Source organism: Halichondria panicea, chromosome 1 (genome assembly GCF_963675165.1).
Source record: "Halichondria panicea chromosome 1, odHalPani1.1, whole genome shotgun sequence".
Classification (NCBI taxonomy): Eukaryota; Metazoa; Porifera; class Demospongiae; order Suberitida; family Halichondriidae; genus Halichondria; species Halichondria panicea.
In genome coordinates, this window is record NC_087377.1 from 17,526,828 (window position 1) to 17,551,863 (window position 25,036).

The 25,036-nt window shown below is 41.5% G+C and overlaps 2 protein-coding genes across 4 annotated transcripts; both read right to left on the reverse strand.

Annotated features, from left to right (window-relative positions):
• Positions 1-1,271: 1,271 nt before the first annotated feature.
• LOC135352371 (mucin-3A-like) lies at positions 1,272-14,178 on the reverse strand. 3 transcript variants are annotated; one of them, XM_064551552.1, is made up of 46 exons: positions 13,904-14,178; positions 13,662-13,847; positions 13,477-13,605; positions 13,206-13,421; positions 13,017-13,145; positions 12,752-12,961; positions 12,563-12,691; positions 12,298-12,507; positions 12,109-12,237; positions 11,838-12,053; positions 11,653-11,781; positions 11,388-11,597; positions 11,199-11,327; positions 10,928-11,143; positions 10,739-10,867; positions 10,468-10,683; positions 10,281-10,412; positions 9,992-10,207; positions 9,707-9,880; positions 9,444-9,650; positions 9,242-9,385; positions 8,966-9,166; positions 8,772-8,903; positions 8,532-8,723; positions 8,265-8,426; positions 8,009-8,215; positions 7,666-7,956; positions 7,285-7,563; positions 7,015-7,203; positions 6,870-6,962; positions 6,510-6,815; positions 6,368-6,452; positions 6,130-6,314; positions 5,767-5,934; positions 5,624-5,697; positions 5,348-5,384; positions 5,076-5,302; positions 4,702-4,998; positions 4,252-4,401; positions 3,746-3,845; positions 3,614-3,684; positions 3,186-3,320; positions 2,882-3,019; positions 2,256-2,410; positions 1,805-1,940; positions 1,272-1,520 (listed from the first exon to the last, which is right to left on the reverse strand). In XM_064551552.1, exons 1-46 carry the CDS (start codon positions 14,127-14,129, stop codon positions 1,440-1,442), a joined length of 7,773 nt encoding a protein of 2,590 aa, XP_064407622.1. In that variant the 5' UTR covers positions 14,130-14,178; the 3' UTR covers positions 1,272-1,439. The 3 variants fall into 3 exon arrangements, with proteins under 3 accessions (XP_064407622.1, XP_064407624.1, XP_064407623.1); XM_064551554.1 differs by lacking the exons at positions 10,468-10,683; positions 10,739-10,867; XM_064551553.1 differs by lacking the exons at positions 13,017-13,145; positions 13,206-13,421 and having other exon boundaries at positions 13,904-14,177.
• A 1,374-nt stretch (positions 14,179-15,552) lies between these two features.
• Positions 15,553-24,799, reverse strand: LOC135352374 (receptor-type tyrosine-protein phosphatase T-like). Its single transcript, XM_064551557.1, has 30 exons — positions 24,568-24,799; positions 24,310-24,522; positions 24,084-24,260; positions 23,825-24,034; positions 23,646-23,774; positions 23,368-23,571; positions 23,120-23,281; positions 22,862-23,050; positions 22,643-22,804; positions 22,388-22,594; positions 22,047-22,331; positions 21,722-21,997; positions 21,472-21,660; positions 21,327-21,419; positions 20,967-21,275; positions 20,831-20,915; positions 20,593-20,777; positions 20,210-20,377; positions 20,067-20,140; positions 19,766-19,802; positions 19,493-19,719; positions 19,119-19,415; positions 18,703-18,852; positions 18,322-18,421; positions 18,186-18,256; positions 17,840-17,974; positions 17,506-17,643; positions 16,410-16,564; positions 16,110-16,245; positions 15,553-15,801 (listed from the first exon to the last, which is right to left on the reverse strand). Exons 1-30 carry the CDS (start codon positions 24,764-24,766, stop codon positions 15,721-15,723), a joined length of 5,043 nt encoding a protein of 1,680 aa, XP_064407627.1. The 5' UTR covers positions 24,767-24,799; the 3' UTR covers positions 15,553-15,720.
• Between the last annotated feature and the right edge of the window lie 237 nt (positions 24,800-25,036).

The following is a 25,036-nucleotide window of genomic DNA, read 5'->3' on the forward strand; positions in this document are numbered from 1 at the left end:
AAAACTCGGCCTGTGATCGAGGCTATAAAGTAAAACAACATTTTGTCTGCTTTCTACTCAATCAGTGTAGGCTAGTTCCTACTGATGTTGTGTGTGCTAAATACTATTGAGGTTTGTGCAAAGTCATTAAAATTATCAACATGTGCATGTGTAGTTAATGATCTTTACCAAATTTAAATTTAATCATGACAAGCCTATCTAGAGCTATAGCTCACTGCATGCACTGATAGCGTAGCTACGGTTACATTATCATCAACCACACTATTGATGAGTCATGCAGGAAGCACATTGTGCTTGAAAAACAGATGACCTTTTTTTATTAAAATATATTTTGCTCCCCCCTATCAAGAATCCTGGATCCGCCCCTGAAGGCCGCTTAAAGGTGGCAAATTGAAAACATGATTTAAATTTAAAAATCACACTTGGCTATAGCTTTAATGTGTGCACGAGGATGAGTATAATGCACTCACTGCACTCATGCGTTCATTTAAAGAATGTCATTGGCAACCTGTGATTGTACCTTGATAACTGCTTCTCAGAAATGAAATCATACAGAAACTAGGGGGCTACAATATCATCGTTAATATTTGTTTACTATGATTATATCTGTGCAGAATTGTCTATTGACTAATGTGCCTGAGGATAGTAATAAGTTGCTTGTTTAGCAGCTGCTATAATATCATAAAAGAGTGATACATTCAATTTAAAAACAAACTGTAATTGACATTTGAGCACCTTAATACAAAAACAGGTCAGTTCTATCAACCTAGGTACTCGTGTTTATAATTATTTCCCCATATGCCTGATTTGACTGCAACTGAATGTTTCGTTTTGCCGTCTGGGATACAGGATAATTAGTACACAAATCTCTGTCACTTATTTCCTCACTTGTCCATAAGCTTCATGCATTAGACTCCTGCATGCACTTGAATGTCTTGTGTTCTAGTGTTGCAGTCGCTGCGGTTACATCTCAAACCAAGAGCTCTGCAAAGCTTGCATTCTATTGGAGGGATTAGATCGAGGTTTGCCTAAACTAGGGATTGGCAAAGTGTCAGGGAGCACCCTCTCCTCGCATATACGAAAGATGGAGCTGAAAGAAACGGATGATCCATCTTCAGAGAGTTGCTCGTGTGCTGGGGAGGAAAGAAACAAAGAAGGGAACAAAGATGGCTGCTGCTCTGGAGAAAAACTGTTAAGACTGTTATATAGTAGTGTCACAGTAGGTGACTTTTAAATTTATTAAAGTAGATCTAGTTATTGTATATCAATCATTATGTATTTAATTTCCAATCTTATTAATGTGTTATAATTAACTTAACACAACTATAAACATACATTTTTACGACAGATATAAAACGGATTAAGTTGCACTCATTTTCTACTAACTATTTTTTGGTGATAAGTTTATTGGGATAAGCTTTAACTACAGTCTCTGGTATTTACAGTACAGCAAAGTTGGCGTATTGATCAAATGAGTTCATGTAATTCTTGAGAACCTCGTGCACGAGTATGTACTGCTCCTGTGTGTGTGTGTGTGTGGAGTGGGCAGGGTGTGTGTTGTGTGGAGGGAGTGGGGAAGGTGTGCATGTGTGGAGGTACATTACACGTACGCAACACAAGTGCAATCTCGACATTTTTAATTCAAGTACAATGCATGCAAATGACATAATTATTGCAACTAGCGAGAAATTTTAAAATGAAAATCCTTTTACAGAATGAGAGTTTTGCATGTTTTGTATGTTGGTACAGTTCAGTGAGGGGGGGGTGATCCACTAAGACCCCCCAGGGTGTATACTGTACTAACCGTATTGGCCACCAATGCCATCCTCTGAATGCGTGCTGACTTCACGCACTGAAACACATCCACCACCGCTTCAACTTTGAACCTATCGATGGCCGAGTACACACTCAGGAAGGTGCCAGATCGACCACACCCATCACTATACGGGGAAAAGGAGAAGGTGTAATCATCAAGCATTACATTGAAACGTGCATGCATATAATTTATAGGTGCCCTGCATGGTGCCAGAGCATCCATGCAATCTCTGATCTAAACATAATTATCATACAAGTGATAGAGCTCCCTAATTAAGAGCTACTGAATGCATCTTTTGGTTTTGAAAATGGTCATTCTATACTCTGGCTATAGTTATGACATGCAGCTACCAAAACACTGCATGATCATTTGCTATGGTTTATGTGTGGAGGGGATGTGTGCATGTGGAGGGGGTGGGGTGTGCATGTGCATGGCTTACTTGCACATGACAATGATGGGTTTGTTTCCTGTCGATTTCTGACTATTGACCACCAACTCATTCAGGTGTATAACCGATTCCGGTGCCGGCGGGGTCCCATTCTCATTCCACGTCTTGCAATGAAACATAGTCAGCACGTAACAGTCGCTGCCAGTCTAAACACAATATGTGTGTGTGGGTGGAGGTGTGTGGGTGGTGGAATTATGACTGCGAACAAACGTATAAGCAAAACAGGACACCACTAACAAAAACTCAGCACGAGATAAATAAACATTATTTTAGTTTCGAAAACAGTAGAATTGAAACTGTTGTATATACGATACATGCGTAGTGATAGTTACACTAATGATAGTAATTACTACGATGTGTATACACCACTATACATGCGTATATTCATTATGTATATATAATTGTTATACATTCCCAGTATGATTATATTGCATGAGTCAGTTTATTAGATTTAGTGAGGGGAATCATAAACAGTCACTGTGAAATGAAAGCAGCAAGCCAACAACCAAGTAACATAAGCAAAACTTACTGTTTCAGAGAAATCAAAACATTGATCTGCATGCCAAATACCCTCCATACTGATACAACAATACTTGCAGACAGATTATATATCTCACCACTTTCAGAGTTTGAGAGATCTCCAGTTTTCTCACGCTGATTTCTTTCTCCAATTTTTCCGAGAGCAGTTTGATAGTCATCTTGCCGTAATTGACCTCTCCGTCGACCTTATCTGGCCAGTACTGCGTACACATGTCCTGCAGTTGTGCAAGCATGGGTTGCACTCTTAATTGACTTAGTCTATAGTGGAGTTATAGAATGTTATTTTGTCTGCAAAGAAATGATATTCCACTCTAGCCACATTAGTTACATAAACAACAATTTCAAAACACCATTATCCGTGAAATGTTTTTGTGTATATACCTTTCCATTTTCAGTCAGGTCGCATAGCAACACGATTGTCCTGCTCTCAAGATTCTTGGCCATCTTCCAAAAGTCCAGTACAGTGTTGTCCAGGGGAGCCTGTGTGACCACAAAGCATCTCCTGTGTTTGTATCCCTGTATGGTGAGAGAGAGAGGGGGGAGGGTTAGAACAACTAATAATGAGAGAGAGGGAGAGGGGTGTGTTGTACTGAATAACTAATATAGTGAGAGAGAGGGGGGAGGAGGGATTTGCAAGACAACACTCACAAGACTCCTATATATAATTATTATGCTTGTATTGTATTGCATGCATGAACAGTTACGCTATATAGACTAGATAACTGCATGTATATATATATATATATATAGAGGTGTGGACTTGTGCAGAATGTTAATTGCATGTGATTGTACATGCGTTGTACACTCACGTCTATAAAGCTGGCATTGATGTACTGGTCCTGTTTGGAGCTTCCCATGAGCTTGGGTCGATGTGCATCATCTGTGGAGTGGAAATAAATATATGAATTGTACCGTTCCCATTAATGTTGTAATCCTCTCACATGGGAATTTGTCATGGTAACGGTTCTTGCTCTCCACTTCTTGGCTGGCAATGATGTCTCTGTCTTGTTGTGATGGTTTTCTGCTGACTTGTTCCAGAAGCTGCATGCACCAGGGAAAAACAGTTAGTTCACAGTGCTTATAATTGTGTACACAGAACAGAGTGTGTACTGCTAATTTAAAGCTTGCTTGCTTTAGCTATAAGTATCACCATAAAGCTGCATGCACCAGGGAAAAACAAATATTGTAGTTAGTTTTTACAGTACTATATACACGTACAGAACAGGATGTGTACAGCTAAAACTTGCTTGCTTAGCTATAAGTTTCACCATAAATGGTCTTGTTGTGATAAATCGCAGAAAGGCATTGCATACAGAGCCTATTATAAATGATAGATAGTGTGTTTGTGCACAGAATGTACTCTATTGACTATAACGTCCGGTATACTAGAGAAAAATCGGCCTGAGATGAGTATAATTTATGGGCCCTCCTATTCATTTCCTTTTACCTGAAACTGCTCCTCATATCCAGACAGTGATTTCCCTGAGGCTATTCTGCCCAGCTGGTTGATGGCAATGTTGAGGTTGTGAGCAGCTATCTCAGTATCTCCACATGTTATCAGCTCGTCCAGAGAATCGTGGATGAACACGTACTGTGACTATAACCACAAAGAGAGATAAATAGTATACTAGCGCTTTTTTGAGGCATTATTTCGTCAATTATAGCTTTTACTGGGCAATATTTTAGTTTACTAGAATAGAAGCAAGAAGAAAGAGATATAGCGGCTACATTGCATGGACACACACTATCATATTATTATGTGAACAGTATATGAATCAATTATAATTATAGCATAATTATTCATGTTAGTAGAAAATTAAGGATGGTAAGGGTGATGCTGGCGCCTCTGTGCTTAGGAACTGGCCACAACTACTAAAATTCCACCACTCTAGCTCACCATAGTCTGCACCATAAGACATCGTCTCTCCCGCAGTTCCCTCACAAACTGGTACACGTTCACTACCCTCTCCTCCTGGATGCGCTGGAGCATGGCATCTAGTACGATGAACGTACCTGTACGCCCGACCCCTGCGCTGCAGTGGACCAGGAGGGGAGTCCCGGATACGGGATGGCTCTTGCGGACCCGCCTCAGGTAACCGAGGAGAGAGGTGGCATATTGTGGAACACCGTGGTCGGGCCAACCTAGGTAGTAGAAGTGGGTAACTAGGAACGGACTGGACCCAGGCTCTGATGCCTGTATGAAAATAGAAAATGAACTGTTTGAAATTGAATTCAAAATTCAAACACAATAAACAATTTGGATTTACATACATTTGTTATTGACATGATCCTGATCTCGTAGTCAGTGAACAATTTGATCTCCTTTAGAAGGACGACAATATTCAGACCAACTTCCATTTCCTCCCCGGTAGCACTAGGCCAATATCGGGCACACTTCTCTCTGGAGCTCTCAACCAGTTTGGTTACCATGACAATCGTAGGGAGTTTATTCTCCCAAATCATGCGCCAGAAATCCTCCACCGTTGAAGCCATAGGACCTGTAAATATATAGAATTATAGGTAGAGCACGTTTCTACACATACCTTGTGCAGCAACGTAAGCATTGTCTCTCTTATAGCCCTGCATGTGTGGAATTGAAATCAAATAAAAATGTACAGGTGAAAATCTGTGATGTACCCACACTGGTCGGTGGTGGTGGTTGGTACTAACCACCTCTAGACACCTCTTAGGTCTAGTTTACTACATAAAAGTGTGTTGAATCATAGATAAAAGAATTAGCTTGAGATCTCGATTGTGAAGATTGAAAATAGCCACCACTTGGGGAAATTCTGGTGCATGGTACGTGTTTGGTGGTTCACCTTTATCCAGCTGGCATTGATGTAATCTGAGCCAGGTGTGTCTGTTGACTGCAGCTTGACTCTACAGTGGTCATCTAATGCACAACAGTTGCAATATGTCATGTGATAACATTCAATTCACTATGTAACATGTTATTGCTTACATGGGAAGATGTTTGTGAACCTGTTCTTCTTGAACTTGTTCTGGGGCAGCTGTGCCACATTCCACGAGTGATTGCCATCCTTGATAGAGCGATATTCACTCTCAAAGTCTGTGTCATCATCTTTGTGCAGCTCTCTGACATGACTGGCAAAATCAACTACTGCAATATCTGTAAGAGAAATTCATAAACTTGAGTGGGAAGAAAATGTGGGATTGTGGGATACTATATAGTGGGAAAGAAAGTGGTTGAAAGTGTCCTTTAAAGCCATCAATTATTAGCTATGTTGATTAGCTGGGGAGAAGAAAGGAGAATAAATATCACCAAAATAAATCGAATGAAAGGCTATGATTTGGTTAAAATCACCATCACTAGTATCAAAGGCCGTGTCCACTTCGTCTACTTCTTCTTTGTGCAGGTCTTCTTGAGATTCTACCTCCTTCTCATGGAGTGGGTAAGTGTCAGGACTACGAATTGGTTTTGGTGGAGGGGCAGGTTTCATTAGCTTGTGTTTAGGAGCAAAACTATCGTGTTGTCTTCTTCTCCTAACTCTGAGAAGATGTCATTTTGACTAAAATGTGTATCATGCATGGCAAGAACTTACATGCAAACAATACAGACTACGATTATCAGTAGAACCACGGCAACGACCAGTCCTGCAACAGCCCCAGCAATCAATACCACCATTGCTGTGAAAAATTGTGATTATTAAACAAAGGTTGCATACCAATCAGATATACACTTACTCCCTGACTGTGGGAGTATAACCATGGCAACACTGACATTGCCCACTCCCTGTACTGTACCAGCTGACACTGTAAAGTAGTAATCAGAGTTTGGGTCGAGATTAATAATTATAGCAGAGCTGGCGTCTTCCCCAGATACAGTAATGGTACTAGCATTCGCAGCATTAGAGCCAACTCTCCAGTAGGTGATGGTGTAGTTAGTGATGAAGCCTCTAGCCTCTGAGCGACTGAGTGGTCTCCATGACACCCGGACAGCTGTTCCATTCAGTCGAGTGGAACCAATATCTCGAGGATGGATTAGGGGAACTGTGCGTGTACAAATATAATGATAGGATTTAAATTGTTGCTGCTTAAACTTACTTCCTTCAGCAGTGAATTCTACAACACTGACAGGCTCTCCAGCACCAGCGCCATTGATGGCAGCCACTGATACCACATAGGGAGTATAGGGGACTGTAGGTGGAGGAGGTGATGCACTATACTAGGACATTGACTATCAGTTCACCTAATTCATGTATAGAGAACGAGGTAGCTAAAGTGTTGTACTCTGTAACTGCTGAGTTGCTTTCTTCCTCGTTAACACTGATGGTGTATGTTAGTAACACTCCATTGACATCAGCAGACTCAGTCCAGTTGACAGTGAAGGTAGTTTCATTCACTCTTAAGACTCTCAGACTACCAACTGGGCCAGACTCTGAAAGAATGGTTTATCACATGACATTAAGCGTATACTACATGTAACAAGAGACTGCATGCATTGATTGTGTTAACTCACTGGCCTCAGCTGTGGTGAACTCCATACTGGGTGTTTTTGGTCCCTCACCAACTGAAGTACTGGCTGATACTTGCACTGATACAGTTTGATAAGGACTCAGGGGAGATATTGTGAACTGTTCGGATGTAGTATTAAAGGTCGTGGTGGTTCCATTGAGGTAGTCCACATACAGTGTGTAGGCGATAATGACTCCATTAGGTTCAGCTGGTGGACCCCAGGAGAGGGTGAGGGTGGTTGCCGTGGGTGAAGCCATCAACATAGCAGATGGACCTCCTGGAACTATAAGTATAAAGTATGAGGCTGTTATAACTATTGTAGCAGTTAGAATTCCAGGAGCTACAAAGCTATAGTACCATGGATCAATATGTATTCGACTTGTACCTTCTTGTCTTGTTCTTACAACAATTGAAACCTCTTCCCCAATGTTGTCTAACTGATAAATAGCACTGACAGAGAACTGGTATTGTTGATAAGGAAAAAGGTTGTTGATGACAATGAAGGAAGAATTCAAATTTGTAAGCGACATTGATGTAAAACCACCGGTCCCTGTCACTTGTACACTGTACTCAATTAGTGTTACAGTAATCGAGGTAGTATCTGGATGGTCCCACATCAAGGTCACACTTCTGGATTCTGTTGTAGAATTTCTGAGGTTAGTTGCACCAGGCAACACTACAAGGATACAAAAAAATAATATTAAAATTCATAAAATATTTTTGCTTACCATCATCATTGTCGATTATTACTATAGCAACCGCTCCACCTCTAAACGTAACTCGATTGTTGGTGGAGGTTACTGTGACCTGAAACGATTCACCAGGATCAGCGGTGTCATCATCAACTATTGTCACTGAGATACATCTGGACTCTCCAATAGTTGAAAACTGCCTCGTTTGCACTAGAGAACTAGTAGTGAAATCAACTTGTGGAGCTGTGTGAGAAGGAAACTTGAAAAACAGTTTTGAACTATGCACACTAACTTGCTGGTCTATTGATATTCCCTGTGTCAATAGTGAACAACACTTCAAGTGTTCCAGTTGCCAGTCCTCCAGATGGACCCTCCAACACAACACAGATCTGTCCAGTCTCCTCCGTAGCTTCAGCAAAGGTGTAAGACAATTGTGATAGAGCCAACACCGGATCTAGATATAAAATTAGTGACTATAATTAGCAACTGCATGCATGACAGCTCACCATAATTATTATCATGCATGAACGACATATACACACACACATTACACTCATACCATCGTCATCGTTGACTGTTATTGTAGTTTGGCTAATCCCTCCAACAGTCACTCTTGAGGTGGGACTGCTCAACACAACATTGTACACTGGTATTAGAGACGTCCCGTATATATCATCATCTGCCACTGTCAGTTGTATACACGGCCGAGTGTTTGCATTTGAGTTAGCCGAGAAGGTTGCAGTGCTTGATCCTACGTAATTAGAGCAATCACACAAAGACAACAGTATAGTTTACATACCTCCACTCCAAGTAAACACAATAGTGATGGGTACACTTGTTCCACCAGATGGACTGACCAGATTAGCACACACCTCAACCACACCACCCTCGGTACTTGTCATGGTAGGAGTGGTCATGGAGATAACAGCATCTATATAGCAATAATTATTATAACGCCATCATCGGCTGCTATACGTAGTGTCACAGTCTCACCATCATCATCGTTGACAGTAACTGTTGTCGTCACTGTGTTTCCCAGATCCAATCTTCCTTGATTGAGGGCCATTGGATTTTTATTGAGAGTAATAGTTTGTGTCAACACTGGACTAGTTTGGTACACATGGTTATTGGTAACAGTGATAGTCAGGCACTGGGTATCCCCTACACGAGAGTTGAAGGGGAAGGTGAAGTCCTCTAGGGAAAATAAAACTACATCAAAAAGTTGAATCAAAATGGCTGAAGAGGGAATGTCATGCGAACTGGAATTACCGGCTGACGAGATCCGATAATTGAGTGTTATAAATATATCCTTCTCTGTCCCTCCCGCTGGAGAGTCTAGTCTAGCACAAACGGACACATCACCATCTCCTTCATTCTGTACTATAGTTGGGTTCACTAGCGATACTAGAGCTCCTGTAAGAGCAAGGGTATAATGGATTATTTATATACTGCTCAGAGATTCAGAACTTACTATCTATATCCCTAATGCGAACAGTTTTCTGTGCCCCAAGTCTGATCCTCGGATTAGCACTGGAATCTGACAGACTCACACTAAACACTTCGTTGTTCTCATAAATTGGAGACATTTCTAGCAAAGTTTGAATATTCACACAAACTTGTGATTGGCTAGAAGTAAATGTTGCGTCCATCGTAAAGTCTTGATAATCAATGCCAGAGGCTGTATATACGGAAACATTAAATGTTTTACTAGGGCTGAAACTGTAATCTACTTACTCGCTGGTTTCTCATCGTCCGGCAGTTCGCTAGTAGCAACGTGTACCACAACTTCTCTCTCACTAATGGTTGCACCACTGACTGAAACACACACCTCAACAGATTGCCCTTCGTCCAAAAGAATGTCACCATCTGAATTTGTTACTCCTGAAGTTCTGATTTCAACCATCACCTCTGTAAAAGGCAAAAAACATCGTAATTGTTATTGATATCTCATTCACAGTATATATACGGTCCGCAATGCACTCATTAAAATAACATGTAGTAACTATAAATTAACCCTACCATCATCATCCACAATGATCACTGTGGTTTGGCTCCTCCCTACAATGACAGTGGCTCCAGTAGTTGGACTGACCACACTCAGTGACACAGTGAACATCTCATTTGCCTCAAAAATATTGTCTTCGCTCGTCATAATGACCATAATACACTTATCTGTTATATCAGTAGTAGTAAATGTTCTTGTCACTGATGCTGATAAAAAGTCTGTATCTGAAGCTTGAATACGGATAAATTAAAGAGAATGATAACATTCCAATGAACTTATAGTTGATTAATGTGTTTCCCTCACCTGTTCCCCCGCTGCTGGTTGCTAGTCTGACTTCAACATTTCTCCCTAACTGTCCGGTCAGTGAAGCACAAACTGTTACTACGCCTCCTTCCGTAACTTGCTTTTGAATTTCCATCATTTGTATAATAACACCTGTAGAGAGTATATAAGTATATACAATCGTCATGCTCAAATAAATTCCACTGACCACCATTGGCAGGGATTGTCACAGTAGTGGAGCTCTCTCCAGATATGGTGACCCCACTAGGGAGACTGTTCGGGTTTAGTGTCACTGTGAATGTCTCATCATCTTCAAAGATGAGATCACTTGTGGCTGATACAACTGAACACTTCTGAGTTGTGCTTAAGTCTGATGCAGTAAATGTCAGCTCGCCTGGCGCTAAGCTAAAATCACTTGAAGAAGCTGTATACAAGGAATTGTCAATGTTTAAGCCATGCAATGATTAATATAATTATACCAGTTCCGATGGTGCTGGTCAGACCCACAACTACACTTCTCCCCAACAGTCCAGTCAGTGAAGCACAAACTGTTACCGTCTGTCCTTCTGTAACTTGCTTTTGCATTTCCACTATTTGGATGGTAACATCTGTATGTAGATAGTACAATTATTATGCAGCTTTATACATGCTCAATAAATTCCACTGACCACCATTGGCAGGGATTGTCACAGTAGTGGAGCTCCCTCCAGATATGGTGACCCCACTAGGGAGACTGTTCGGGTTTAGTGTCACTGTGAATGTCTCATCATCTTCAAAGATGTCATCACTTGTGGCCGTTACAACTGAACACTTCTGAGTTGTGCTTGAGTCTGATGCAGTAAATGTCAGCTCGCCTGGCGCTAAGCTAAAATCACTTGAAGAAGCTGTATACAAGGAATTGTCAATGTTTAAGCCATGCAATGATTAATATAATTATACCAGTTCCGATGGTGCTGGTCAGACCCACAACTACACTTCTCCCCAACAGTCCAGTCAGTGAAGCACAAACTGTTACCGTCTGTCCTTCTGTAACTTGCTTTTGCATTTCCACTATTTGGATGGTAACATCTGTATGTAGATAGTACAATTATTATGCAGCTTTATATATGCTCAATAAATTCCACTGACCACCATTGGCAGGGATTGTCACAGTAGTGGAGCTCTCTCCAGATATGGTGACCCCACTAGGGAGACTGTTCGGGTTTAGTGTCACTGTGAATGTCTCATCATCTTCAAAGATGTCATCACTTGTGGCCGTTACAACTGAACACGGAGTTGTTGAGTCTGATGCAGTAAATGTCAGCTCGCCTGGCGCTAAGCTAAAATCACTTGAAGAAGCTGTATACAAGGAATTGTCAATGTTTAAGCAATGCAATGATTAATATAATTATACCAGTTCCGATGGTGCTGGTCAGACCCACAACTACACTTCTCCCCAACAGTCCAGTCAGTGAAGCACAAACTGTTACCGTCCATCCTTCTGTAACTTGCTTTTGCATTTCCACCATTTGGATGGTAACATCTGTAGATAGTACAATTATTATGCAGCTTTATACATGCTCAATAAATTCTACTGACCACCATTGGCAAGGATTGTCACAGTAGTGGAGCTCCCTCCAGATATGGTGACCCCACTAGGGAGACTGTTCGGGTTTAGTGTCACTGTGAATGTCTCATCATCTTCAAAGATGTCATCACTTGTGGCCGTTACAACTGAACACTTCTGAGTTGTGCTTGAGTCTGATGCAGTAAATGTCAGCTCGCCTGGCGCTAAGCTAAAATCACTTGAAGAAGCTGTATACAAGGAATTGTCAATGTTTAAGCCATGCAATGATTAATATAATTATACCAGTTCCGATGGTGCTGGTCAGACCCACAACTACACTTCTCCCCAACAGTCCAGTCAGTGAAGCACAAACTGTTACCATTTGTCCTTCTGTAACTTGCTTTTGCATTTCCACTATTTGGATGGTAACATCTGTATGTAGATAGTATAATTATTATGCAGCTTTATACATGCTCAATAAATTCCACTGACCACCATTGGCAGGGATTGTCACAGTAGTGGAGCTCTCTCCAGATATGGTGACCCCACTAGGGAGACTGTTCGGGTTTAGTGTCACTGTGAATGTCTCATCATCTTCAAAGATGTCATCACTTGTGGCCGTTACAACTGAACACGGAGTTGTTGAGTCTGATGCAGTAAATGTCAGCTCGCCTGGCGCTAAGCTAAAATCACTTGAAGAAGCTGTATACAAGGAATTGTCAATGTTTAAGCCATGCAATGATTAATATAATTATACCAGTTCCGATGGTGCTGGTCAGACCCACAACTACACTTCTCCCCAACAGTCCAGTCAGTGAAGCACAAACTGTTACCGTCTGTCCTTCTGTAACTTGCTTTTGCATTTCCACTATTTGGATGGTAACATCTGTATGTAGATAGTACAATTATTATGCAGCTTTATACATGCTCAATAAATTCCACTGACCACCATTGGCAGGGATTGTCACAGTAGTGGAGCTCTCTCCAGATATGGTGACCCCACTAGGGAGATTGTCCGGGTTTAGTGTCACTGTAAATGTCTCATCATCTTCAAAGATGTCATCACTTGTGGCCGTTACAACTGAACACGGAGTTGTTGAGTCTGATGCAGTAAATGTCAGCTCGCCTGGCGCTAAGCTAAAATCACTTGAAGAAGCTGTATACAAGGAATTGTCAATGTTTAAGCCATGCAATGATTAATATAATTATACCAGTTCCGATGGTGCTGGTCAGACCCACAACTACACTTCTCCCCAACAGTCCAGTCAGTGAAGCACAAACTGTTACCATTTGTCCTTCTGTAACTTGCTTTTGCATTTCCGCCATTTGGATGGTAACATCTGTATGTAGATAGTACAATTATTATGCAGCTTTATACATGCTCAATAAATTCCACTGACCATCATTGGCAGGGATTGTCACAGTAGTGGAGCTCTCTCCAGATATGGTGACCCCACTAGGGAGACTGTTCGGGTTTAGTGTTACTGTGAATGTCTCATCATCTTCAAAGATGTCATCACTTGTGGCCGTTACAACCGAACACTTCTCATTTGTGCTTGAGTTAGATGCAGTAAATGTCAGATTGCCTGACGCTAAGCTAAAATCACTTTCAGAAGCTGTATACACAAATAATTGTCATAATATTTATTATAGCCAATGATTAATATTTACCAGTTCCGATGGTGCTGGTCAGATCCACTAACACACTTCTCCCCAACTGTCCAGTCAAGGTTACACAAACCATTACTGTCATTTCTTCAGTGACTGACCTCTGGTCATTTGTCATAGCAACTATGACATCTGCACAAGAATTATCATGACTCAACCAAAAAGTAATACAAGTAATGAAGTCTTACTGTCATTATCCATTACAGTGACAGTACTTTGCTGCCCCACAGACACTCCAGCAGTCATCGGTACAATTGTCAGCGTGAAACTCTCAGAATTCTCAAATATAGGATCATCTATGGCAGCAACATTCCAGCAAACTTGGGTTATAGTGTTGGTCAATGTCAGTGTGCTTGTCGGATCAACAGTGAGATCTATGGCCAGGGAAATAGTATAGCAAACTAACAATGCATACTAACTAAATGCATACCTTGAGAGAATCCCTCACTGCTTATCAGTCTTACCACCACCACCATAGCCTCTCCAACCAGTGCAGGGGTGACTGTCACACACACTGACACAGCTTCTCCCTCAGTTACAGTGTAAGAGGTCGGAGTAAAGCTCACTGTCAGTTCTGCATCACTAGTAGCAGTGCACAAATTGATCTCTGACCATGCAAGCACTGATATAAACAGCAATAGTACATGTACATTCATGTTGTCAGCCTTCAGTCTAATCCAGCAGCAGGCTTGCAAGTTTTTCTACTTCGATCATGAGATGCATGCTATTTATTGAGTGTTTGTGCATGCAAGTTCCTTAGTCACAGGATGTACAGAACGAGATTGGTTGAAGCTGAAAGTATAATTCAAGTGACTACATCTTCGGTTCTATCGAATTCAACATGCGGAATTAACGATCTTTACTTTATTTTTGGTTTTACATGGAGAAACAACCATAAGCAAGCTAGTTACCTACTACTATAATTATATATTGAATGCTGCTATTATACACCTACCAGCTACTATGACGTCATTAGGAAGGTATATAGATGATGTAATCTAGGATTGGTTACATGGAGAAACAACCCTTATAGATAGAAGAAAAATTCTCTCTATCTACGACAATGTTAAACAGTTAAACTAAACTACTAACGACACTGTTACACAGTTAGACTCCCAGGGAGGGCTATACGATCCATAGTCCTCATCCACTTGTAGTACCCTCGCTACGCTCGGGATACTAAATCAGTGCCTTTAGGCTTCTAAATCCCATAGACACCTCCAAACAGTGTCTAACTATTATATAATACAGATTAAATATTTTTACTCATGTAGATCTACATGGGATTCGTACCCTGGAGTATCCTGAGAGTTTCAACGGATGTTCCTTAGTGTCAGAGTACATTATGGTACAAATAATATTGGGAAGCTGTAACTAATGATAATGATGAACATTTTTGCATTAATTAGCAATACTCCATGAACAAGTTTTTCTACGCACTCTTCTGAAAAGGCTGCAATGGCATTCCAAGTAAGGCCACACAAACTTGATCACTTGTTTCTCAGGTAATATTCTACTAAAAATCGAAGAGGGAGGAGGCTTTTTTTGGTGGGGGCAACAATTTTTGGCCACACTTTGGCCACTCCTCCTTACATGACAGGTAAAAAAGTACATACAAAATAGCATCTTAGGAAAAATACACATACATGCATACACACTCTGCTGGTGTTTAGTTACGCTTTCGCTTTAAAACAGCTGTCAAGCACAAGTCAGGAAAAGCACGAGGTGCCATCATGTAGTAATGAGATGATAATTTTTTAAGTTTAAACCTGGCGATTGTTACTAAATAAACTGAGGTCCAAGAGGGGTAAAAAAAACAAAGCGGGAGGGCCTGAGAAACAATTGATTAAATTTGTGTGGCCTTAAAGCAAAACTAGGCATAAATCGAGAAACGAAACATTATTTTGCAAATCCACGAATTAAAATTCAAGAAAACATGACTAGAATTAAGCCTATAGAAACTCTTGAGTCTCCAGGAGACGTGCTCAAGATGAAGCAAGGAGTTGTGAAGCAAGTGAAAGAGCTGGTAGACGCCTTTAACCCCAACACCCTAGAGCCACGTGAGACAGCTAACACCTGTTTTGTACTTTCTGTTGAGATGGTCAAGTCTTGCAAAGAATTCGGAGCGATTTACATTCTATCAGTAGCAGTACGTAGTCTACACACACACACACACACACACACACACACACAGTCACTACCGTATACCTCACTTGCGAGGCATAACTACTGTACAGTCTCTGATATTTACAATACTGCAAAGTTGGCGTATTGATCAAATGAGTTCATGTAATTCTTGAGAACCTCGTGCACGAGTATGTACTGCTCCTGTGTGTGTGTGTGTGGAGTGGGCGGGGTGTGTGTGCGTGTGTGGAGTGGGTGGGGTATGTGTGTGTGCATGTGTGGTGGAGGGGGTGATGTGGGGGCGTGTGTGGAGGGGTGGGGAGGATGTGTGGAGGGTGGGGTATGTGTGTGTGCATGTGTGGAGGGGGTGAGGTGGGGGCGTGTCCATGTGTGCCAGTGGAGGTGGAAGTGCATAAGATATATACACAGTCATAGTGACTCCCCATGCACAACACGAATAAATCTTACTTTTGAAAATTGACGTTCCTAACTCAAGTGTATCCTGTACTCACCATATTGGCCACCAGTGCCATCCTCTGAATGCGTGCTGACTTCACACACTGAAACACATCCACCACCGCTTCAACTTTGAACCTATCGATGGCCGAGTACACACTCAGGAAGGTGCCAGACCGACCACACCCATCACTGCATGGGGGAATTTATCATCAAAGCATTTTTGAACGTGTATCCTTGCATTCACTCAAATCATCAATCTTCTAAACATGCATCTTTTAGTTTTGAAAATATAGACTAAGTTATGGCAGTAGCAACTGAAACACTGATCATTTTGCATGGTTTATACGACGTACTTGCACATGACAATGATGGGTTTGTTGCCTGTCGATTTCTGACTGTTGACCACCAGCTCATTCAGGTGTATAACCAATTCCGGTGCCGGCGGAGTCCCATTCTCATTCCACGTCTTGCAATGAAACATAGTCAGCACGTAACAGTCACTGCCAGCCTAAACACAATATGTGTGTGTGGGTGGGGTGAGTGGGTGGAGGTGTTGGGTGGTGGAATTATGAGTGCGAACAAACGAACAAACAAAACAGGACATCACTAACAAAACTTGCGGGGGATAAATACACATCTTGAAACTGCATGTTATATACGGTACATGTATAGTGACATAATCACCTTAGTCCTACATTTGTGTCCACAATACACTACAATGACTATAATTATGTACGTATATTTATTGTGTGATACAAATGCTACATTCAAAGTATTGTATACGAGCTAATTTATTCAGTGTGCACATATACTCGAGGGAGGTATACGATAGTGTGTTTTATATAGTGTGTTTTATATAGTCTGTGACTGTGTGGACTGCTACAGAGCTCAAGGATCAATGAAGTGCAAATAAGAAGTTCTATAGGCTTCTAGTCACGTTTTCTTGGATTTCAATTCGTTGATTTGCAGCATTCTCTAGTCTTGCTCTTGGAATGCTACTGCAGCCTTTTCATAATAGTGCCTAGCAAAACTTGTCCACGGAGTGTTGCTATTCTACTTAGTAGTTAGGTCTGCACTAGAACGCTAGCCATTGGTAGCTGCAAGAGTGAGAAGAGAGCTGCAAGGCTCTGCTGATGCAGTCATTAATTTAAGACTTTAGGCATCCTTTCTATAGCAATACTCATGGTCAATCATTTCTTTGAGTTTCCCCATCATACAGCAAAGTTGTCATCACTATAACATTATCAGCAATATTTTATCTTTGATATATCTTTGACACATTCACCGAGGCATCAGCACTTTCATGTTTATATATAGTGCTGTGGGAATGACAGTAACCAAAATAAAAGCAGCAAGCCACCAACCTATAAACGACACTTGCTATTTCAACGAATTCAAATCTGCCAAGTATACCCTCCACAATACTTGCAGATAGATTGTATATCTCACCACTTTCAGAGTTTGAGATATCTCCAGTTTTCTCACAATAATTTCTTTCTCGCATTTTTCCGAGAGCAGTTTGAGAGTCATCTTGCCATAAGTGACCTCTCCGTCAACCTTATCCGGCCAGTACTGCGTACACATATCCTGCAGTTGTGCAAGCATGGGTTGAATTACATGAAGTTTTCACAGTATTACTTAGTCTATAGTGAATTTACAGAATGTATTTTGTCTACAAACAAATTATATTGCACTCTAAAAACATTAGCCACATGCATTAGCTGGGTAAACAACAAGTTCAAAACACCATTATCCGTGAAATGTTTTTGTGTATAATATATACCTTTCCATTTTCAGTCAGGTCACATAGCAACACGATTGTCCTGCTCTCAAGATTCTTGGCCATCTTCCAAAAGTCCAGTACAGTGTTGTCCAGGGGAGCCTGTGTGACCACGAAGCACCTCCTGTGTTTGTAGCCCTGTATAGTGGGAGAGGGAGAGGGGGGAGGGTTGGAACAACTAATAATGAGAGAGAATGGGAGGAGGATACCAGTGTTGAAAGACAACTAACACTCTTAGGACTCTTACACATGCTTGTATTTGTACATGCATGCACTTACGCTATATCTCTTAGACTAGATAACTGATATAGAGATGTGGACTTGTGTAGAATGTTCTATATACACTCACATCTATGAAGCTGGCATTGATGTACTGGTCTTGTTTGGAGCTTCCCATGAGCTTGGGTCGATGTGCATCATCTGCATCGAATGAAAATAAATATATGAATTGTACTGTTCCCATTATAATGTTGTAATCCTCTCACATGGGAATTTGTCATGGTAACGGTTCTTGCTCTCCACTTCTTGGCTGGCAATGATGTCTCTGTCTTGTTGTGATGGTTTCCTGCTGACTTGTTCCAGAAGCTGCATGCATGCACCAGGGAAAAACAGATATTGTAGTTAGTTTTAGTGCTCTGTACACAGAACAGAGTGTGTACAGCTAAAGCTTGCTTGCTTAGCTAAGTTTCACCATAATTGGTCTTGTTGTGATAAATTACAGAAAGGCATTGATTAGAGCCTAGGATAATTTATAAATGATAGATAGTGTGTTTGTGCACAGAATGTACTCTAACGTCCGGTATACTAGAGAAAAATCGGCCTGGGATGAGTATAATTTATGGGCCCTCCTATCCATTTCCTTTTACCTGAAACTGCTCCTCATATCCAGACAGTGATTTCCCTGGGGCTTTTCTGCCTAGCTGGTTGATGGCAATGTTGAGGTTGTGAGCAGCTATCTCAGTATCTCCACATGTTATCAGCTCGTCCAGAGCATCGTGGATGAACACGTACTGTGACTATAACCACAAAGAGAGAGAAATAGTATACTAGCGCTTTTTTGACGCATTATTTCGTCAATTATAGCTTTTACTGGGCAACATTTTAGAATAGAAGAAAGAAGAAAGAGATATAGCGGCTACATTGCATGGACACACACTATCATAATTATTATGTGAACAGTATATGAACCAATTATGGCATAATTATTCAATTAAGGATGGTGCTGGCGCCTCTGTGCTTAGGAACTGGCCACAACTACTACAATTCCACCACCCTAGCTCACCATAGTCTGCACCATAAGACATCGTCTCTCCCGCAGTTCCCGCACAAACTGGTACACGTTCACTACCCTCTCCTCCTGGATACGCTGGAGCATGGCATCTAGTACGATGAACGTACCTGTGCGCCCGACCCCTGCGCTGCAGTGGACCAGGAGGGGGCCCCCGGATACGGGATGGCTCTTGCGGACCCGCCTCAGGTAACCGAGGAGAGAGGTGGCATATTGTGGAACACCGTGGTCGGGCCAACCTAGGTAGTAGAAGTGGGTAACTAGGAACGGACTGGACCCAGGCTCTGATGCCTGTATGAAAATGGAAAATGAACTGTTTGAAATTGAATTCAAAATTCAAACACAATAAACAATTTGGATTTACATACATTTGTTATTGACATGATCCTGATCTCGTAGTCAGTGAACAATTTGATCTCCTTTAGAAGGACAACAATATTCGGACCAACTTCCATTTCCTCCCCGGTAGCACTGGGCCAATATCGGGCACACTTCTCTCTAGAGCTCTCAACCAGTTTTGTCACCATGACAATCGTAGGGAGTTTATTCTCCCAAATCATGCGCCAGAAATCCTCCACAGTTGAAGCCATAGGACCTGTAATTGTACAGAATTATAACTATAGAGCACGTTTATTACATACCTTGTGCAGCAACGTAAGCATTGTCTCTCTTATAGCCCTGTATGTATGTATGTATATGTATGGAATTAAAATCAAATAAAAATGTACAGGTAAAGATCTGTGATGTGCCCACACTGGTCGGTGGTGGTGGTTGGTACTAACTACCTCTAGACACCTCTTAGGCCTAGTTTACTACATAAAAGTGTGTTGAATCATAGATAAAAGAATTAGCTATTGAGATCTCGATTGTGAAGATTGAAAATAGCCACCACTTGGGGAAATTCTGGGCATATCACTGCATGGTACGTGTTTGGTGGTTCACCTTTATCCAGCTGGCATTGATGTAGTCAGAGCCAGGTGTATCTGTTGACTGCAGCTTGACTCTACAGTGGTCATCTAGTGCACACCAGTTGCAATATGTCATGTGATAACATTCAATTCACTATGTAACATGTTATTGCTTACAGGGGAAGATGTTTGTGAACCTGTTCTTCTTGAACTTGTTCTGGGGCAGCTGTGCCACATTCCACGGGTGATTGCCATCCTTGATAGAGCGATACTCACTCTCGAAGTCAGTGTCATCATCTTTGTGCAGCTCTCGAACATGACTGGCAAAATCAATCACTGCAATGTCTGCAAGAGAATTCATAAACTGGAGTGTATGGGGAAAGAGTGGGATTGTGGGAAAGAAAATGCATGGTGGAGAGTGTTTTTTAGATCCATCAATTATTCAAACAGAATAGCTGGCCAGGGGGGGGGAGGATAGTGGGGAAGAAAGGAGAATAAATATCACCAAAATAAATCATGATTATGAAAGGCTATAATTATGGTGGTTTGGTTAAACTCACCGTCACTAGTATCGAAGGCCGTGTCCACTTCTTCCACTTCTACTTCGTGCAGGTCTTCTTGAGATTCTACCTTCTTCTCATAAAGTGGGTAAGTGTCAGGACTACGAATTGGTTTTGGTGGAGGAGCAGGTTTCATTAGCTTTTGTTTAGGAGCAAAGTTATCATGTTGTTTTCTTCTCCTAACTCTGAGAAGATGTCATTTTGACTAAAATGTGCATCATGCATGGCAAGAACTTACATGCAAACAATGCAGACTATGATTATCAGTAGAACCACGGCAACGATCAGTCCTGCAACAACCCCAGAAATCACTTCAACCATTGCTGTAAAAAAATTGTAAACAGAAGTTGCATACCAATCAGATATACACTTACTCCCTGACGACTGTGCGAGTATAACCATGGCAACACTGACATTGCCCACTCCCTGTACTGTACCAGCTGACACTGTAAAGTAGTAATCAGAGTTTGGGTCCAGATTAATAATTATAGCAGAGCTGGCGTCTTCCCCAGATACAGTAATGGTACTAGTATTCGCAGCATTAGAGCCAACTCTCCAGTAGGTGATGGTGTAGTTAGTGATGAAGCCTCTAGCCTCTGAGCGACTGAGTGGTCTCCATGATACCCACACAGCTGTTCCATTCAGTCGAGTGGAACCAATATCTCGAGGATGGAAGAGGGGAACTGTGTGTGTACAAAATTATAGGATTTGAATTGTTGCAGCAAAAAACTTACTTCCTTCAGCAGTGAATTCTACAACACTGACAGGCTCTCCAGCACCAGCGCCATTGATGGCAGCCACTGATACCACATAGGGAGTATAGGGGACTGTAGGTGGAGGGGAGTGATGCACTATACTAGGACATGACTATCAGTTTACCTAATTCATGGATAGAGAACGAGGTATCTGAAGTGTTGTACTCTGTAACTGCTGATCTGCTTTCTTCCTCGTTGGTCCTGATAGTGTATGCTAGTAACACTCCATTGACCTCGGCAGGCGGAATCCAGTTGACAGTGAAGGTGGTTTCATTCACTCTTAAGACTCTCAGACTACCAACTGGGCCAGACTCTGAAGGAATGGTTTATCACATGACATTAAGCGTATACTACATGATACTGCATTAACTCACTGGCCTCGGCTGTAGTGAACTCCATACTGGATGTTTTTCGTCCCTCACCAACTGAAGTACTGGCTGATACTTGCACTGATATAGTTTGATAGGGCCTCAGGGGAGATACGATGAACTGTTCGAATGTAGTGAGGATGTTCGTGATGGTTCCATTGAGGTAGTCCACATACAGTGTGTAGGTGATGATGACTCCATTAGGTTCAGCTGGTGGACCCCAGGAGAGGGTGAGGGTGGTTGCCGTGAAACTGGCTGTTGGAGCAGTTACAATCCCAGGAGCTACAAAAGGAAGGATTTATTTTAAGTACCAAGAATGTGTTTGACGTACCGTCTTGTCTTGTTCTTACATCAATTGAAACTGCTTCACCAATGTTGCCCTCCTCATAAATAGCACTGACAGAGAAGTGGTATTGTTTATACGGGACAAGGTCAGTGATTAAAAGGAAGGGGGAATTTGTAGTAAGCGACATTGATGGGAAACCATCGGTCGATGTCACTACACTGTACTTAATTAGTGCTACAGAGGTAGGATCTAATTCTGGATGGTCCCACATCAACCACACTCTTGTAGATTCTGTTGTAGAGTTTCTGAGGTTAGTTGGACCAGGCAGCACTACAAGGATACACAGAAAATATGAAATTAAAAATTCAAGTAATATTTTTGCTTACCATCATCATTGTCGATTATTACTATAGCAACCGCTCCACCTCTAAACGTAACTCGATTGTTGGGGGAAGTTACTGTGACCCGAAACGATTCACCAGGATCAGCGGTGACGTCATCAACTATTGTCACTGAGATACATCTGGACTCTCCAATAGTTGAAAACTGCCTCGTTTGCACTAGAGAACTAGTAGTGAAATCAACTTGTGGAGCTGTGTGGGAAAGAACTTGAAAAACAGCTTTGAACTGTACACACTAACTTGCTGATCTATTGATATTCCCTGTGTCAATATTGAACAGCACTTCAAGTGTTCCAGTTGCCAGTCCTCCAGATGGACCCTCCAACACAACACAGATCTCTCCAGTCTCCTCCGTAACTTCCGCAAAGGTGTAAGACAATTGTGATAGAGCCAACACCGGATCTAGATATAATAAACAAAGTAAGTCATAAATTGTTTACAGCTGAGTTTAATGATCACCATCATCATCGTACACGTTGATTGTGGTGGTACCAGTGGCAGTAATACGATCCTGGTTATCACTCAATGTCACAACGAATAATGCCAGTGGACTTGTAGTATCAAACAGTTCATCATTGCTCACAGGGTCAGTGTAAGTAATGCATTGTTCAGAGAGAAGTGCAGCTCCACTTGGGAAGGTTATATCATCTGTATGCATGCAGAGCATAATGTGTTTATAGTCAACAAAAGTGTGTGTATAATTATTTCCCAACATACGTGTCAGTTGTCCATTAAGAGATAGGTTTGCTGGAGCAGTGAACTGGACAGTGACTGACTGTCCTAAACCACCAGTTGGTCTAGTGAGTACAGCACAGACAATGGCATCACCATCTCCTTCATTTTGGTTTAGAGTTTCATTCTTCATTTCAATAGTGACATCTGCAGTGGATAAACTAGTAACTCATACAGATATAGCAGTACCATACAAGGTAAATAATGCAACCCCTTCAACTATAATTTCTCACCATCATCATCGTTGACAGTCACTGTTGTCATCGTGTTTCCCAGATCCAATCTTGCTTGACCTTCAACTATTTTACCAAGAGTAACAGTCAACACAGCATTTGCTCCGTACACGTTATTATTGGTAACTGGGATAGTTAGGCACCAGGAAGCCCCCACACGAGAGTTGGAGGGGAAGGTGAAGTCAACAGAAAGCAAGATATCAGCTAGAGATTGATACGAAACATTTAAGGTAAAACAATTATCAATGAGATCAATATCTATATCACGATCAACTCACTATTATTAAGTGTTATAAATATCTCTTTCTCTGCCCCTCCCTCTGGAGAGTCTAGTCTAGCACACACTGACACATCACCATCTCCTTCATTCTGCACTATAGTTTGGTTCACTAGCGATACTAGAGCTCCTGTAAGAGCCAGAGCATGGATAAGAGAAAATCTGCGATTCAGGACTTACTTTGCACTTCTTTAATACGAATGATTTTATTTGCCCCAAGTGTGATCCTCGGATTAGCACTGGCATCAACGACTGATAGGCTCACACTAAACACCTCGAAGCTCTCATAAATTAAGTCCACATTTGTTTGAACACTAATCCCACAAACTCGTGATACAGTAGAATTAAATGTTGCATCCATTGTAAAATGTGCATAATCCCTGTTCGAGGCTGTTAACAGTGAAATCAAATTGCAGTATACAAGCTGTCCTTTACTTACTTGCTGCTTTTGGATCGTCCTGCAGTTCGCTAGTAGCAACGTGTACCATCACCTCTCTCTCACTAATAGTTGCACCACTAACTTCAACACACACCTCAACAGTAGGTTGCCCTTCTGTTACTGCAATGACAGCTTCTAATTTTGTTCCCGCAAAGATTGTGAACTCTACCATCACCTCTGCAAAACATATATTTCGCAAAAGTTTGAAAAAAAGAATTAATTGTACCTTCATCATCCATTACTGTGATAGTAGTTGCAGGAGTTGGATCTGTCAGCATAATATCTGACGATGTTGGGTTCGTAAGAACAAGCTCCAGTGTAAATGTCTGACTATCCACTTCATAAATATCATCCTCCATGGCAGTAACCATCCAGCAGTTATCCGGGGTAGTAGTGGTGTTAGTCAGATGCAATGTGTTTGCAGGAACATCAAGTCCTCCTATTATTATACATTCATAATCAAATTAACAGAGTGACTGTTTACCTGCTGGAGTGACTGATAGTCCCACCTCTACACTATCTCCAGGGTCCAGTGTCGCCATCACACAGACTGACAAACTGTCTCCCTCCATTACTGTCTGAGATTCACTGCCACTGCTAAAGCTGACTGTTTCAGCTGCACTGCACTGACTGAGAGTGCATAGCAGCATCACAATCACACTCTGAGTTACGAGTGCCATCATATCTATGATTCCATAACACAACAAGTAATAAGTAACTAAGAAACTAAATAAGCAAATAATGGAAACAGTGAATGTGATCTATGCAGTTAAATCAAGGGATAGGCTGCAATATTTCGATGCCAAAATTTTCATTCCAGTACAGAAAGTGAAACTATTTTGCTATGACTAATACAACACAACACATTCATTTGTTTTACATACCTGTACATGTATATGTAAGGCTGTTATCATTTAGAGACTATAATTTTCAAGACATTCCACACCATTGTG